Source organism: Haliotis rufescens, unplaced genomic scaffold (genome assembly GCF_023055435.1).
Source record: "Haliotis rufescens isolate VD_foot unplaced genomic scaffold, xgHalRufe1.0.p SCAF_24, whole genome shotgun sequence".
Classification (NCBI taxonomy): domain Eukaryota; kingdom Metazoa; phylum Mollusca; class Gastropoda; order Lepetellida; family Haliotidae; genus Haliotis; species Haliotis rufescens.
The window spans coordinates 7,126,133-7,144,299 of NW_025963935.1; the positions used below are offsets into that span (position 1 = coordinate 7,126,133).

The 18,167-nt window shown below is 38.7% G+C and overlaps 2 protein-coding genes and 1 long non-coding RNA gene across 9 annotated transcripts in view; all 3 read left to right on the forward strand.

Moving 5' to 3' along the window:
* The window catches only part of LOC124113532, a 110,877-nt gene that overhangs the window by 6,772 nt on the left and 85,938 nt on the right, over positions 1-18,167 (forward strand). The window lies entirely within an intron of this gene.
* Positions 1,809-18,167, forward strand: part of LOC124113533 — a 59,391-nt gene continuing 43,032 nt past the window's right edge. The window contains exon 1 of one of the 7 annotated variants that reach the window (XM_048402106.1): positions 1,809-2,410. In XM_048402106.1, the coding sequence (XP_048258063.1) occupies positions 2,261-2,410 (150 nt within the window). In that variant the 5' untranslated portion in view covers positions 1,809-2,260. The remainder of the gene's footprint in view (positions 2,411-18,167) is intronic. The other 6 variants (XM_048402104.1, XM_048402102.1, XM_048402105.1 and 3 more) reach the window with 6 other exon arrangements.
* LOC125383577 lies at positions 11,441-17,971 on the forward strand. The gene is made up of 3 exons (XR_007222822.1): positions 11,441-11,602; positions 11,861-11,942; positions 17,484-17,971. It is a non-coding gene; the product is annotated as an uncharacterized LOC125383577 (long non-coding RNA).

The following is an 18,167-nucleotide window of genomic DNA, read 5'->3' on the forward strand; positions in this document are numbered from 1 at the left end:
AATGCAGACACAATGAAAGGAGTACGGAATATGACGCTGATACCTCAGATAAGATTGTCCCACAATAGGAGTGAGTGAGTGAGTATGGTTTTACAATATCAGAAACGGGCTTCAAACATTGTACACATGTCGGAATTCGAACCCGGGTCTTCGGTGAGACGCTTTAACCACTAGGCTACCCGAGCGCCCCCACACACAATAGGAAATCCTACTTTTACTCACACTCTATTCAATAGGGCATCCGTGTTTTGTAAACCCACGGTGTACGACAGGTTTAAATAAGTCTAGTACAGAGACCCTAAATGATGATGGAATATTGGCAGGATGTTGACAATTCCCACATGATGTTCCTGCTGTGCGGTGCCAGACAATAGATACATTTGTTGTGCAAGCTGTGTGAATGGCGGGTGCTACAGGTGAGGCAGGCCACGCTCACTCACAGTTATGTGGCCCGTTCTGCCAAATTGAATCTTGTTTGGGTGGATGGACCTAACCCGACTGTGTGGCTAATCCGTCACACCATTACAGCGTTCGTTTTCCGGACTGCCGACATGTTGCTGAAATATAAATGTCAAAAACTGCGCTTAGTATTTTAGGCCTGACACTGATTGCCCTCAAGGAATTACACCAATAACAGACGAAATTTTCTATTAATGCTGTGTCACATCAGAACCCCCGTCACTGAATCTATGCATGCATGCGTGGGGTGTATATTCAATCTGTAGGTGAAGTGAAATGGGGTTTAACGTCGCTGTCGAGATTAATGCATTGACATAACGACGTGCATGCGTGCATGCGCGTGTGTGTGTGTGTGTGTGTGTGGATGCATGTACGTTCAAGAATTATGCCCATTCCATTGTGCTAGATATGTTTATATATGCCATGCCATAGTTTAACATGGATACCCGTTCAGACACAGTATACTGACTCTGAAAAGAGAGATCGTTGTTGTATCCCATTAATGAAAGAGGTAGGGAAACAACAAGTACCATCTGTTTACTTCTTTTGGCATAACCTGGTCAGGGGATGGAATCCACGACCATCATCTCTATGAAACCTCTATGTAGGCTCCATCCTTTAGACCGACGAGGCGTAAGGCGGTCAGTGTTGGAACACAAGTCTCTGTGACTCAAGTCTGTATGAAATATCCTGACTCAGATATTGCATTTTCCCTGCCCATTAACACAGCCAGTGGACCATCAAGGTACAACACTACAACCACTACAATGGCTGTTTCTAATGAGAAGCATATTGGCATTATTTAAACGCGCATTTGGCAAACATATCAGCTTTTATCAGGGTCTACAGGTCAGTACTTAAAATATCTTTGCTGCATAAACGGATAATTTCATATTCTATCAGGGCAGTGTCTACAGGTCAGTAATTCAAAAATGTTTGCTGCATGATTGGATCATTTGACATTCTATCAAGGCAGTGTTTACGGGTCGGGATTTCTGACATCTTGAATGTGAGCAGATGATCAGCGGATGAGGAAACTGCAAGAGATAACCAACGTTTGCCAATTAGCTGTCCCCATTGAAGTACCGTGAAGTTTGTATTTGATTCTCAACTTTTCGCTAAAACCTGGTATCCTTACTATTTGCTAGTGATTCATAAACACATGATATAGTCGGGCTCGTACAATCGACTCTGCTTTATGCAGAGATTTCTTTAGGATATGGAAAGGCCTTTGTCGCCTTATTTATTTACAGATGTTAGCTGTCCACACAGTAGCAATGGCGTATTATTGCCAAGAAGTCTGAGGACGTGGGACCGAATCTGACGATACCTTTTAGCAGTGAATATTTCCGGTGTACAGGTAAAACTCTGACAACTCGCGTGAACTGCATGAGTGAGCCATGGATATTGAGAACCGGGCCGCTCCACAAATATAAAACGAACTTACACACAAATGGGACAGACATAATAGCTTTCTAATCGCGTGGCGCTGGCATAAAGCTCTCACTTTCAATCAACAGGCAGTAGTGCTTTATGTAGTTTCTGTGGGGAAAAGAAACCTGCACACAACCCAAACACGTTTTGAATAGCGACCTTGAATGTGGCCGTGTATCACTTCCTGGTGTGGTGTTACATGTGTTACTGGGTATTCGTGACAGTAACAAAGCACCTGTTCAGCAGTAGATATGTCATAATGTTCCATAGCCTCAACATGAGGGTGGCTGCATTGAAGATAACACTCACAATGTTGTGATATGTTAGCCTATGTACAGTCAGGCACAATGGGCTTTATTTAGCTTCCATGAACAAGCACAACTCAAACCGGTTCTGTAGTGTCTACCCGGGCTATCACTATGAATCACTTCCTGGTGTGTTACTTGTTTGTGTCTGCATATCTCGACTGATTATTGGAAGTACAAGCATGTCTATGGGTGGTATATTTCCTGACACGGTAAGTGTAAATGCATTATAATGTCTCTGTGACCGATGTACATATATATCGGGGCTACTACAATCATGACTACAACGGGTAAGTTTTCAAGATGACATCAAATATGTATCTGTCACTGTGCATGGCACATGTCTAATGGTGGTACATGTTATAACACGGTACATTAACGTAGTGTAAATGCATTACATTGTCTCAGTGGCGGTTGTACATGTATGTCGGGGCTAATCAAGCATGTCTATAGACGGCTGAGTTCTCATGATGACGTCAAATAAGTGTCTGTCACTGTGCATGGCGTGGCGCCAATGACGCAAGTGTCTAACGTATTGTCACCCACTCCTTTCTCAAATATCCATGATTTGCATTTATATTGATATCAATCTCAGGGACACGTGTATTTTCTCCTGCAATTTACAACCGATTGAACAGATTTGTGTCTGATCGCCCTTAACGTTTACTACAACGAGTCTCGTTTGGCGACTTTCAGTATCATTCCTTCTCATGTCCACAGCAAAAAAAGTGTAGGTTTCCGTCTTCCGGAAACCTTCCGGAAACCTTCCGGATACCTACCCATTTTGGATCCGACCCGGATACCTTCCGGAAACCTTCCAAAAAAAATGTCCAAATTTGTGGGGTGCATTTTGTTCACTTAAGTGTGAAACACATAAAAATATTAACTTGAAAATACCAAGCAATTTGAAGGTTGCTGAAAGCATCTGGAAGGTTTCCGGAAGGTATCCGGATGCAAATTTTCTTCATGACTTGTTTCTGGTAAAAAATGTTAGCCTGTGCATTACAGGTAGCTGTTGTAATATTCTGGGTTACTTTAATGGTAAATATCCTCCTAAAACATTTTTGGAGAAGACAATTGTTCAATTTCATATAATATTATTGTCCTTTTCAGATGTTAATGCTATTTAATGAACAAACATCAGTTCTCGTATAATGACATCCTTAAATTTCATGTCCAGACTTCCAGTTTGTACTGAGAAAGAGAAAAAGTCATTGACAATGTGCTCACTTTAGCCTTTAGTCTTAGTGAGATGATAGTAAGATGATAATATTTGTAACGGTACATGTACTTGTTATATCCAAAATACTAACTTCATTGAAATTTGCCTAACCCTAGTTTTATGGTACTACAGTAAGCTCTTCCTCAGTTACTGTGAATTCTTTTATTAAAAGGGATTGAGAGTTAATTTGACACTGGAGTTGTAACCACTGCACATATATGTGTATTCAAATAATAAAACAACTATGTGCTTAATACTTCACAAATATCTCCAGAAATAGGCATTTTAGTTATAATTGCAGAAATACTTTATGAATGACCCCTTCACTATTGCCTTGATCTTACACTTCAACCCTTCAAGAGTTATCACTTTTGAGTGTGAATTTGACCTTCAATATCAGTGATAAATATTTCAAAAACATTTCAAAGCTATCCAGCACATAAACCAAATATGCAGTCCTTTGGTAGAATTCAACATATCATTGACCAAAATATGGAAGTAATGTAACCAGTATATGTATAGGAGTTACTAAGACTTCTGCAGAAAAGGCAATTTAGGGGAAAATGTAGTATATATAGATCACACACGACCTTTTTCCAACTTCGACCCCTGTCCAAAGGAAGAGTTAGACCACAAACAAACTGTCTGGTTGTGACTTTGACCTTTGACATAACAGATAAATGTGTCATCAGACGTTTTCAGAGCAAAGGAAACATGTGTTATTTATCTTGAGATGCCCAAGCAATGCATGGTTTCATAAGATAAGTGTGGCTATTAAACTGAGGCAAAATCATGAAACATCCCCATTTACACAGCTGGCAAATGAAACATAAGCAACAATCAAATTATCAATTTCTTTTATTCATATGCCTATAGTATATAGCACATTGAACAGTGTTCACATGATGGTTCCTGATGCAGTATGCAATTTCATCCTATTCTTCAATACTCATAACAGAGTGTGATAACTGTTCGCTTGACAATCCTCCTTTTCTTTCTATATTGCCATGGATGAACAGGAACCAGGATGAGGGGATACCAGTTAGACTCTATCTCTGTTGCATTGTGTTAGTAGAATTGTGAACTTTCCATTTGGTATTTGGGTCCACATTTAAAGACAATAAGTCCCATTTATCATTCCTTTCAAGTGTTTACCATATGGCTCAAGACAAGAATTTCCTGAATGTCCTGGAAGAATTCCACTCCAGCTTGGCATTGGTTGGTCTTCTCACATTAGCCAGACCAGCCTTTGTGTGTCCCAGTACCATTTGGCATACAACTTCTCGGTCGGCCTCCATTGAAATAACAGGACCCTCGTCATCGCTGTCTGCAAATCACCTCTGATATCTGAAGGGGTGCAGCCTCTGTTTAGGACTCCCTTGTCTGGTCTGAGTACTCATCCAGGGATCTCAAGCAGGACTTCAGTTTCTGCAGCATTATGTAAAAAGATTTTAGCAATCAAAAAGAATTGTTGCCACATGTACTTACAGATAGAAGGCAGCAAAATCACTTAAGTTGTCATATGTGAGTCTTGTTATATGCTAAACATTTAAGATAATCACATCTCAAATCTCAACCAGACAAACCAGTGATTAATGTTATGAACTCGGTCCAGACAAACCAATGATAACTATTATGGACAATATCCCACATCACTGTGGTATGATTACATGCGATCAATGAGCCTACTCAATCACTACCTTATCTATTAATTAGGCTTGAAATGCTGGGAATCTTTTTAAGAGATGTCATTTAGTGATTGTTTCAACTCATCAACATGGAAAAATATATATTTACAATCCTTGTCATATAGCCAAACTATTGCTGGATGCAGTGTTAAATAAATGAGTTGGCTTTAACACTGCTTTGAACAGTATTCCAGATATATCACCGCATGTTAGCTTGATGTGGGAAGAAAGCCCTAAGTGATGCAGGTCTTTGATGAATCCCACGAGCATGTGTATAATGCTGACAAACCTAGCAACATAATCGGGGAGAACCAGGATTTGAACCCATGACTATAGGTTTCTGCTAAGCCCAAGAGATGCAACTCTGCACAGAAAATTGTAGTGCCTTAGATAATAGGGCATCCGTGCCCACAGCGATAAGGAACAAACTGAAGACATATTTGCAAAATAACCATATGAACCAAACAGAATAATTTCAAAATATTTACTACTCACTGTTGCTCTTCTATGGTCTTTCTTTGCATTGATGCTGCACAGATGACTGTCTCTTTTATTCATCCGGACATTCTACAAACATAAGTAGCATTCACATCACAGAAAAATGTCCAAACTGTACATGTTGTACATTTGATTCAAATGAAAAGACCCCGGTTGTGATTCCGACTTAGAACTACCCTAATCATAATAATTCATGTCAAACATTCAGAGATGACATTTATCCCCATATTTAACAAATGTCAAAACAATATTTTGACAACAAAGTCAGGGTCATTCAACACATACATTACATAGGAAATAACTTGTTCGAGGTGAATATCATTCCATGAATTATTGCCAAATTTTCTTGAAATGCAGATTAATGCAATGCAGTATTTACTTTTATTTCTAGGCTATTTGTTTGGCTTTTCCATGGCACTGTTTTGACAGAGATCTAACCTTGATATGACACTTTGTTCAGAAATGATATAAATAAGAGAATACTTTATTATCCCCGAGAAAATTCGGGTTACATTGTAAAAGCACGGAGAAACAAGCATAAGATTCATGATTTAAGTTAAATACACTCGACCCGTGAAGATTCCGGCGTAGAATAGGTCTTCAGCAACCCTTGCTTGCCGTAAAAGGCCATTATGCTTGTCGTAAAAGGCGACTAACGGGATCGGGTGGTCAGGCTCGCTGACTTGGTTGATGCATGTCATTGATCTCAATTCCGTGGCTCGATGCTCATGATATCAATCACTGGGTTGTCTGGTCCAGACTCGATTATTTACAGACCGCCGTCATATAGCTTGAATATTGCTGACTGCGGCGTTAAACAACAAACCAACCTAAAAACACTCATACATACACACACAAACACAACATCCAAACACGAGGGTTAGAAATTGGCATTAGTCGTTTTGACATTTTAAAGGTTTTGCTATATGCTATCATTTTAGGACTAGTGGACTGAAAGTGTTAGTTCCTACCGCTGCAAACACTAATCAACTAATGAATTGGGTGGTCAGACTAGGTTGTCATCATACTCTGAGGGCATGGATCTTTGCTGATAATAACAATCACTAGATTGCCTGGTCCATGTTCAATTATTTACAGGCTGCCATCACAGAGCTGGACTATTGTGAGTGTGATGTTTCACATTGCATTGAAATATACCATGATGAATACATGTAGTTTGTATTTATCACAAACAAAAATACTCACTCAATACTTTATATCCCCCCTGAGCATGCTGAGGATGTCTGTGAACCTCCCCACAAACCCTGAACATGCTGAAACAGAATACAACTAACTTGTCTTTATCCTTTCAATGTTTCAGTGTGAATTTGTTAAAGATTGATAAGCTGTCATTATTCATTGTGATCCATATCTCACTTTCAGGCGGTTCAGGTGGCAACACATGATTGGAATTGAATGCCACATTTTGTTTGACATGCACTTTGCCAGATTTATACCCTTGGTAACTAACCCTCATCATCAAATCCCAGCGTTATGAGAATAAGGACACGACCCTTAAAAGTCCTGCACCTGTAGCTCTTATGCAAGCCCAAAGAGAAATACCATGTCACAACAAACACTTGATCATAATAATAACAAAGGGTTTCCGAAAACAACAAAACTAAAAGGCCCTTGACGTTTACAGTAGTAACATGGAGATCACGAAAATATCTAAATCAATCCATTCCATAAGATCTCTGTATAGAAATCATGGAACATTATGTCACGAAGCCCTGCTACGTACCTGGCATCTGCAAGATGCTCTTCCTTCCTTCGGCTGCCAATCGAGTTTTCGAAATACTTGACGTCCTCGTTGTGGATGGCTCAGGTGGATTTCAACCGGGATTTCCGTGTAAGAGGTGATTGAGAACAATGTATTGATACACGAGGTAAGCATATCGCATTCAAGCATCACGGTGTACATCTATTACACGAAGTTTAAGTGTTTGTTTACATTTGTGTTCCAAAATGGCGCCCTCGGTCATACAGGGAATTATGGGTAGACTTGCTTGTCCCGGAATAACACGAGTTGCTCACGAATGACGAGCGGTCATTTCTGCAGCAGCTACGGAAAGAGACGAGGTTGGCCGATTACAGTTCATGCAGGCCATATTGGGAGCCGCGGGGATTTCGACAGTGTGTATTAGGAAGTATATCTATGTGGTGTATGGAATATGCGTAATCTCCCTAAAACTGGCAAATGCCAACGAATTACGCATAGCTAACATATATCACAGGGTTACCCATGAAACGAACATGGAAGAGCTAACAAGACTAGCTCAAATAGTAGGCAAAAATGGGATAATCCTTGGTGACTTTAATGCCCACAGCCCTCTTTGGGAAGACAGGAATGATTCATGCAAATACGGCAAAATGGTAGAGAAATGGGTTGAGGACGACAATCTCATAACTCTGAACAACGGCAGTCACACACGTTATGACCAAGTCCACAACACGTGGAGTTCAATTGATCTCACAATTGCCACCAAAAACCTCGCCTCACATTGCCAATGGCAAGTCCATGACGACACTTGGGGAAGCGATCACCTTCCTATACTCACCTACATAGGTAGCCCACCACAATTAGAGGAACAGCCCAATCCTCAGCCCACATGGGACTATGCAAAGGCTGACTGGCCTAAATTCAGGAAGGAATGTGTATCATTCAAGTCCTCAGAAATTGCCTCGGATGATCCTGATCTTTTTTGCCAAAATCTCACCACAGCAATTATTGCCCCAGCTGAAAAATCAATTCCAAAAAAAGACCACAAAACTGGCAAAACGCCGGTACCATGGTGGAACAGGGAAATAGCAAAAGCTAGGAGAGTGAGAAAGAAAGCCCTAAATAGGTCAAAAAGGGATAAATCAGCCTTTGCCCAAGTCCGAGCAGCCAGGACGAAAGTAAGACAACTCATAGACGATTCTAAAAAAGAGTCATGGCAGACCTTCTGCAAATCCCTTAATGAGAAAACAAATGCTAAAACAGTCTGGAGCAAAATACACGCAATCAGGGGTAAGCGTAAACCCACAAAAATTCCCAAGTTAGCCAACGCCCATACAGTCAAAGAAAAGGCCAACATTCTAGCTGAGCACTTCTCATCTGTCAGCAGCAACACAAATTGCAGCGAAGAATTCAAACAGGCAAAAATGCTTATGCCTAAGATCTCAAAACGGCCGCAAAGCAAGCATCTGGTATACAATATACCATTTACTGTGACAGAGTTTGATGATGCGATACAACATAGAAAAGGCACAGCACCTGGTCTTGACACAACCAGCTACGAGATATTGAAAAACCTACCTGATCAAACCAAAGGCTTACTCACTGAGTTGTATAACACGATATGGTCCAAAGGAGAAGTCCCAAAAGCATGGAAACATGCTGCGGTTATCCCGCTGCTAAAGCAAGGGAAAGACGAAGCCCTACCAAACTCTTATCGACCGATCTCACTCACCTCAAACATGTGCAAAGCCATGGAAGCCATGGTTACAAAAAGGCTCATGCATCATCTTGAAACTGGCAACCACATAAAACCTGACCAAAGTGGCTTCAGGAAGGGACACTCGTGTCTAGATCATATTCTAAGACTGGAAAATGAAATAAAAAAAGCCCAATTAAACAGACAATACCTAGCCGCAGTATTTCTGGACTTTAGCAAAGCCTTCGACATGGTATGGCATGACGGACTCCTCTCAAAACTATCACAAAATGGAGTTGAAGGGAACATGGCAAACTTCATAGACAGCTTCCTGCAAGACAGGTCGCTTTCAGTTAAAATAGGGAACAATCGATCGGATCCTATGGCACTGGACAATGGCACGCCACAAGGCAGCATTATAAGCCCAACCCTGTTTAATATCATGATCAATGATCTTTTTGACCATGTCAACTCTCCTACCCAAACTTCTAAGTTCGCTGATGACGGAGCAATATGGGTAAAGCACAGAGATATCTCACAAATCAGAAAAAAACTCCAGTCAGCCCTGGACGGAGTAGATCAATGGTGCACTAAATGGGGATTCACCCTTTCAAGTGAAAAAACTGTTGGAGTTCTATTCAAACGCCGGGGGAAAGATGCTATGATACCCCGTGTCTCCATAAAAGGCAAACCTATCAAATTCGAAAAATCTGCAATATTTCTTGGAGTTATCCTTGATCAACACCTCACTTGGCGCAAGCATATAGAATATGTGGAGAACAGATGTCAAAAAGACCTGAACGTATTACGGGCAATTTCAGGCACATCTTGGGGCACATCGAGGGACACTCAGCTGGACCTCTACAAAGCTCTTATCAGATCAAAAATTGACTATGGTTGTGAGGCTTTTCACTCAGCATCAAATACTGTCTTGAGGCGACTAGACAGAATACAATACAAAGCCCTAATACTGGCCACAGGCGCAGCGACAGGCACATCACTAGAAGCACTACAAGTAGAAACGGGAGAACTCCCATTGAAACTAAGACGAGAGCAGGCAATATTATCGTTCTGGGGACGAACATCAAACCCTCTGGTTAAAAAGATATGGCAAGACAAAAACGCTCGAGATGAGGCCCTAGCTCGAAAAAATCCCTCACTAAAGCCATCTGGGATATTAGTACGTGAACTCATTCGAAGTCACAATTGCGATGACATTCAGCCTCCAGAAAGTCACTACAAAGGGTTACACCCACCCTGGACTTTACAAACTCCCAAAGTTGACACTGCTTTAACATCAGAAGTCACTAAAAGAGAAAACCCAACCCTACTACGATCAGTAGCTATCACTAAAATTCAAACTACCTGGGACAGCTGGGCCCATATATACACTGATGGATCCAAGAATCCTATCAACAACAGTGCTGGTTACGGGATCCATATCCACAGCTCCAAACCCCAAGCACATTCAGTTCGCTTGCCCGATGGTCAGTCAGTATTCACAGCTGAATTGGAGGCAATTCATCATGCACTCAAACTCATACCGGAACTCCCGGAAGCAAAGGCAGTCATCCTATCAGACTCGCTAAGTGCACTTCAGGCCATCAGTGGAAGAAACTCAAACTCCAGGCCAAACACAGTCAACAATATTCTATACGAATATACAAAACTATCGGACCAAGGGCAACAGGTGGAGCTGTGTTGGATCCCCTCTCACATAGATATTCATGGAAATGAAAAAGCAGACTCACTGGCGAAGCTAGCTCTAGACAAAGCGGATATACAGCCTATTCCCTTTAGTAAACTAGAGATAAAAAGCAAAATCAAAGCCTCCATAGCAAAAAGATGGCAAACCCAATGGGACGCAAGTAAGATCGGCAGATGGCTATACAAAATTCAACCCAAGGTCCAACAAAAGCCAAACTCATACTCAAATGAAAGGAAAATTGAAACTGCTATCTCACGCCTCAGACTTGGTCACAAAAAGCACTATGACAAGGTTTGTTCATCTTGCAATCAGGCTGAAACCATTGACCACCTGTTACTAGAATGTCAAGACCATGCCCCAGCCCGGGCTAGGTTAAAACAAGAATTGCAGTTAGATCCGCTATCTGTCATAGATCTCCTAAAGCCAAGAGATGCAATAGCGAAGGCAAAACTAACTCTATTTCTGAGAGATGGACAGCTGCTCGAACGTATATAAACAGAGCAGCCAAGGATAAAAATGAAATTATATCAATATACGAAAATAGAAATCATATCAATGCAAAAACAGAAATTATGTGAACACCGAACTCACAATAGATATGTGAACCCTTCTCACACACAGGAGTCCCAAAGAGGGACAGGTCAGCCGAAATTGCCTAGGCAGAAGGCGACCTCTTAAACACCTAATGCAACAACAACAACAACATATGCGTTTGCCTACCATGCCAGGCAGTGTGACAAGGGATATCCCAGCGGATGTAATATTCCTACAGCAGAAATGTTTCACAACCTCGATTGCAGGGAGCTGAAGACGTGACATATTCAGACAGAGACCATAATACATAGACTGTTATATGGTCTCTGATTCAGGTAAGGAACATGTTAATAATATTGATTACGTATTAAAGTTATTTATCTTCTGTAAGCCACTTATTCTGTTTGATATAATTATGTTAGTTAATGTGTGATTTAATTTTTGTAGGATAAGCAATCTACCTAACTTATGTTAATCCTTGCTAATGTATATGATGTAGAAATATGTTTGCTTACTTATATTCCTTTATCTAGATACTCTAAAGTGTCTCATTTTTTTAGTTCATATCGTACCGACTAAACTTACTTTTGCAGGTGTGAAGAATCAAGAACAAATTAAATGACAGGAGTTTTGCAACAGTGAACATTGTGAAGTGGAAGATAAGACATTTGAAAGGTATGGATATTTTCACTTGAACTTGTTGAAGAATACCGTGATGACAACTTTATCATGTTGGGAATTTTTGCGGTGGGGTAGCCTAGTGGTTGAAGTGCTGAAGACAAAGGTTCGATTCTTGTCATGGGTACAATGTGTGAAGTCTATGTCAGGTGTCCCTTGCTGTGGTATTGCTAAAAACAGCGTAAAACCATACCCACTCATGTGGGGATTCCGGGTTTTAATTGGTCCCCATCAACCTATGCTAGTTGTAAGAGAGGGTTATACTATAAAGGGAAATAGCACCTTGCCTACTATTGCCTGGTGAAAACAGCACCTTGTTCTTTTTTTTACCTTGGGTCTGAATATGCCCGAATACATGAAATTAAACTTGCATGGTCACTTGTAAACACATATAACTGAGAAATTCAGACAGAGACCATAATACATAGACTGTTATATGGTCTCTGATTCAGGTAAGGAATATGTTAATAATATTGATCACGTATTAAAGTTATTTATCTTCTGTAAGCCACTTATTCTGTTTTATATATGTTAGTAAATGTGTGATTTAATTTTTGTAGGATAAGCAATCTACCTAACTTATGTTAATCCTTGCTAATGTTCAAAAAGGTTTACATTAAAAACTAGCATCTACTCGCCGACTCTGATTTGGAGATGCAACTAAACTTATTGTGAAAATATAATATGTTTTGATTTCTTTGAAGTAAAATAAATGCAATTAAACTTGCAAACACAAATAATTGTTAGATGTTAATCACCTAAAAATAGTTTACATTAAAAATTAGCCTCTGCTCAAATTTACTCATGAGTCTGATTGGGAGGTGCAACTGAACTTATCATTGAAAGATCACATGCTTTGAAGTCTTAAGTAGCTTTACTCAGATTAGCTCAATGTCAAGCTGAAACTGAGTCTGGCGAAAATGTCAAGAAACTGGACAACAGGTATACTATATATGTCATATTTATATTAGTAAGTAGGAAATAAATAGTAATTTTATAGAAATTTCATTTATATATCTTTCTGCCAGGAATCAACATGTCTCTCCAGATAACAGACAACAATTAGTAGCCCTTTTTGCCAAAACAAGGTGCTGTTTTCGTCCGAGAAATCAGTGACATTTTCCCGAGGTGCCGTTTTAGCTTCACCCATAAGAGATAACCTAATAGATCAGGTGATCGCCTCGGTGACCTGGTTCATGGCATCTGACAGTAACCATCTAACAGTGTGGATTGATGTTCACAATATCAATCACTGGATTGTCTAGAATTTTGGGTCTACCTTTAGAATACAGTACCTAACTTTTCAAACAGGTCACAGTACCCTGTGGTGTAATTCGTAGTATTCTGTTGCCTGACACACTGGCAAAACAATGCCTTGTGATGTCAGGGGTCATTGGATGTGCATATATATGCTCTTTTCAGTGGTCTATCGTCTCCACACGCTATGTTGTTGCATAAGTTTTAATTATTTTTTTACTAAATATTGTTTTAAACATATTTATTTCACAACTTGTGAACTGGATGGGTAAACAAGCAAACACTTATTTGAATACCGCTCCAGAATTAGAATACAATATGATATGACAAAAGTACAGTCAAGGAATACAATTATATACATGTTCTTATTATAGAAACTACGTTGTCGGCGCTGTCAGGTCGCATTTTTAGTAGTAATGGTGTACTGCAATATACGGCAAGGAATAGTATTATAAATTTAAGATGCTATGTAAAATCACAAAACCTATTGGATGGCTGAATGTAGTCTTGTACTGATTTAAGAATTTCTAAGTTTATTTTTGACGTCCTTTCAGGATTACCTAATAGAATTGAATTTAGATCATATCCCTTAACATAATAGTACATATTCTGTCTTAAATCATTGTAATTTGGGCATATGAGAAAGAAGTGAAGTGCATCTTCAGTGTGATGGCCACAGCTACATGCAGGATTATCTTATAAATATTGCCTGCGGATGCACATTGTATAACAAGTGCTTGTTTATTTTCTATATGCTTTTATGTCATTTTTTACTTATTCAGTGGTTAAAATGATTTTAAATATAAATTGAAACTTATAATGTGCAATAAGCGGGTTATAGCTGAAACGACACCTTAGCAAAACGGCACTGACTGGCGAAATGCTCGCCGAAAGCGAAAACGGCGATTATTAATTGACGAAAATGATACCTTATTTTTTTTTTACCTTGGTAAATTAATGAAATTAAACTTGGATTGATAACTTGCAAAGACCAATAATTGTGAAATGTTAAAACAAGTTTACATTAGAAATTAGCCTCTACTCCAACTTATCCTATACCCGACTCAATTTATTGTGAGAACATGCTTTGAAGTAAAATATATGGAATTAAACACACATCGTCTCATACAAACACAAATACATGTAGTTGTTAAACGTTGAAACAAGTTTACCTTCGAAATTAGTCCCCTACTCCAATTTACTCACCGACTCTGATTGGCAGACACAGCTCACTTGTTGTGAATGTATTTTTCACTTTAAGGTTTAAAGTACTCAATGTCAAGCTGAAACCGTATTTAAGAATCCTAACATGGTGCTGTCAGATTACAATTTTTCACAATGGCCTTTCGATGTGTCATTTGAACATGTTGAAAGGTTTTACAAGGGATATTTGTCAGTAATAACTGATGCTAGTTTTTGCCCTTACATTACAACAAATACATCCGCCAATATGGAACTATTTTATTGATATGTGGCAACAAACATACTTCAGGCTGTACAGTTTACAAATGGGTTAATATCTATGTCATCTTGTTCCTCCTTATGTCTGGGCAGTTGCTCGCTACAATTTCGGAACTTCTTTACAGTTACAGACAGAAAATACCAGAACCGTTAACTACTACAAATCAAATACTGTATGGGTTTCACTGAAAGTGTCGCCACAACTGAAAATCGTCAAATACCTGTATTTGGCTATAACTTTGACTATTTTTTTTCTGTTCCTGCCTATTATCTATTCCTGCCTCAGGTAAGGATGCAGTGATTTATTTAAGTGCACACATATATCACAGATAAACTCCTGAAGTCTATGAAAGTTATTTGCAAGTTATACACATAAGGACTAAGGTGGAGAATGAATTAATGTCAACTTCTTTATTATGATGATCACAACATTTCGGAATATGTACTTACTCCTTCATTAGGTGAATATTCACAATTCTGCTCCAAATGCTTAGATCAATGCTCATATTGTCAACCATATCTGCCATTTTTATATCATATTCATGTGTATAATACATTTTATTTCTAATAATGGCGTAATTGGGACACACAAATATAAAGTAACCCAATACTTTCCTTAACGGGCGACAATGCTTGTCTAAAGAGTTGACTAACGCCATCAGGTGGCGATCAGGCTCGGTGACTTGGTTGATGCATGTCATTGATCCCAATTGTGTGGGTCGATGCTCATGATGTCAATCACTGGACTGTCTGGTCCAGACGCGATCATTTACATACAGCCGGAATATTGCTTGAGTGCGGCATAAAACAACAAACCAAATCATAAGTGCGGGATGAGTGATTTGAAATTAGCAAGTTTATGTGACCTTCAATCACTACAACCTGATCTGAGTCTTGAAAAGATATGACTTTGATTCAGTGAAAATTTGCATCATGATAGTTTCAACTGTAGATACAGTTAATCTGTTTTTTTGTACAGTTTCTGTTTATTCAATGTATATGTTGTTCAAATAAGCTTTGCCTCTTCACCAACCCTATTCCTCTTTTGGAATAAATAGTGTCTAATAATTCAAACACCATCACTACTAATCATCCTAGTAAACACAACAAAGAAATGCACATAAAAACCGTCATTATTATTATTTCTGATCTCTGATAAATTAGAAAAAAACTGTTATCCAGCAAGATACATTTCCTTGGTCCCAAGAAGCATGTTACATAGTAAACTGACTCGATAAGTTGAATAGCAGTCAGCGTGGTTGTGAAGGCACAACTGACTAAGCCGTCACTACTCAATTAAGTAATTAACAGACAATTGCAAGTACTAATACCCACCCGACACTAATTGCCCTGTTAATCCCTAGTCCACAATGAGTTGACATTGAGTTCATTTTGCTAATTAGCTGTTTTTAGAGTAGCAAGGTAATAAACATCAAAGGTGGGGCAGGCTTTGATCATGTGTTCTGTAGAAGAGATGATGTCACTTGTTTTATGTTTATTTAGGATTAGCTACATCCCTTGATGCTACCAAGGCAGCCCTTGAGATTATCAGACAGTTTGGCTAGACACAAACTGATGTCTCCCTTGTAGCACACTAAGTGTCAGACACAGAAGTTGACCACTCTGTGCAGATGCATATCAATGCATAAAGAACATTGGGTAGATGATACAACAATGCCACACAAGTCAAAGTTGGGTTTCACTGTATTTAGAAACAGATGATGGATCCAAAACTTTATAACAGTAATTATGATTAATTAAAACTTTGCCAGGCCAATATTTTGGCAGATTTGGATGTTATTGTTAATCTTCATTTAGTTAATTTTCCAAAGAGATAGGATAAATTATAAAATATGATAATGAGTCATGAATATTTGAATTCAGATCAGAACAAACAGGGAGGGTCACCCCAAAATGTGAGAGTCTCAAGGGGAGGCTTTTGACAAAATGGACAATAAAATATAAAGTGCTTTGCATTTTCTTTCAGGGAGGGTTGTGTCAAAAAATGAACGAGAGCATACCGGTAATACATGACAGGCCCCTTTAATGTAATATACATAGTCTTTAGTTGATGGTTCAGGTTGTACTTTTCAGTTGAATTTCTTATCACTGTCTATGATGGACTACCAATTAACGGAAGATATTAAATATCCATAATAACTTAGATAAATGCTTCTACAGTGTCATCCTAATTTGTCAAAATTTGAATTTCAATATAGCTTCCATTAATGAATTAATGAATTTGGTGAGAATATCTATTGTCTGAATTCCTAATATACTTTCTTTTGTATTTGGTGTGCAAGGGTAGCCTAGTGGGTGAAACAGTCTCTGAAACCCGGGTTCAATTCACCACATGGGTACAACGTGTGAAGCCCATAGCTGGAATATTGCTAACAAGCTGCATGAAACTAAACCAACTCACTCGCTCATTATGTTGTATTTTGAGATCACTTACATGACATGTGTTTTGATAATTATGAATAGTTGCATTTATGTATTTATGTATAAGAACCTATGTAACTTAGTTTTGCATAGTCTTGTTTACCCTTCCTTACATTTTGATGTAATGCAAACATTCAAGCAAAATTCAGGTGAACCTTGTGGTATTGTTTTAGAAGACCAGATACATTTTTGTATTTTCTGAACACTTTTCTGTTTGCAATGGCTTATTTACATGTTCAAAGATTGGTTAAATATCAGTTGCAAGATAAATTGTCAATACCTCACTGTTCGAGAAAACAACTTTAAACATTTGTAAATATGTGTGTGTTTCATAACTTTTGACTAACAAGTTTCTAAAGATGTTATGAAATGTTTCAGGTACCTGGATTTCACAATCTGACACCAGCTACATTTAAGAAGATCTTGCTCACACAATTCAGACAAGGGACTCGCCGGATGATGAACAGTACTCCTGATAACAACCAACAGATTCACCTCAGAAAGTGATGATTCTGAATGAATAATGCCACACCAGTGTTACTGTAGGTGGTTTTATTATGACACTAATGAAGTCTGAATGAATTTATGCCAAAGCACTGTGACTATGTCCAGTTTGTGTACACCGATGCTGACTATACAAATCTGAATGACTTTTGTGGTTTACTGCAGAAACATAATTGACTTTACATATTCTTCTTCAATAAAATTCTTCTGAGATTTGACTAATTTGTTTATTTAGAAAATGGCATTGAAGCGTCTGTTCTGTAAGGCCTTGCAAACACCACTGGTTACTTTATGCTAGTTCCTCTTCTTGCTTGATCAAATTTCAATTTGTGATATGTACCAATGAAATGCCATATAATCAATAAATAAGATTTTTTTTCCAAAAACCTTGATTTGTTTTGCTTCATTAGAAATAAAGAAATATAATACTGATCAGCCATAACATAGGTGCTGAACAAATATAAAATGTACTAATGCCCTGAATGTTTTCCTACTATAAATGCAGCTCACTTAACAACAGTTGTAGTTCCACCTTAGTAGACAAATGACATTGACATT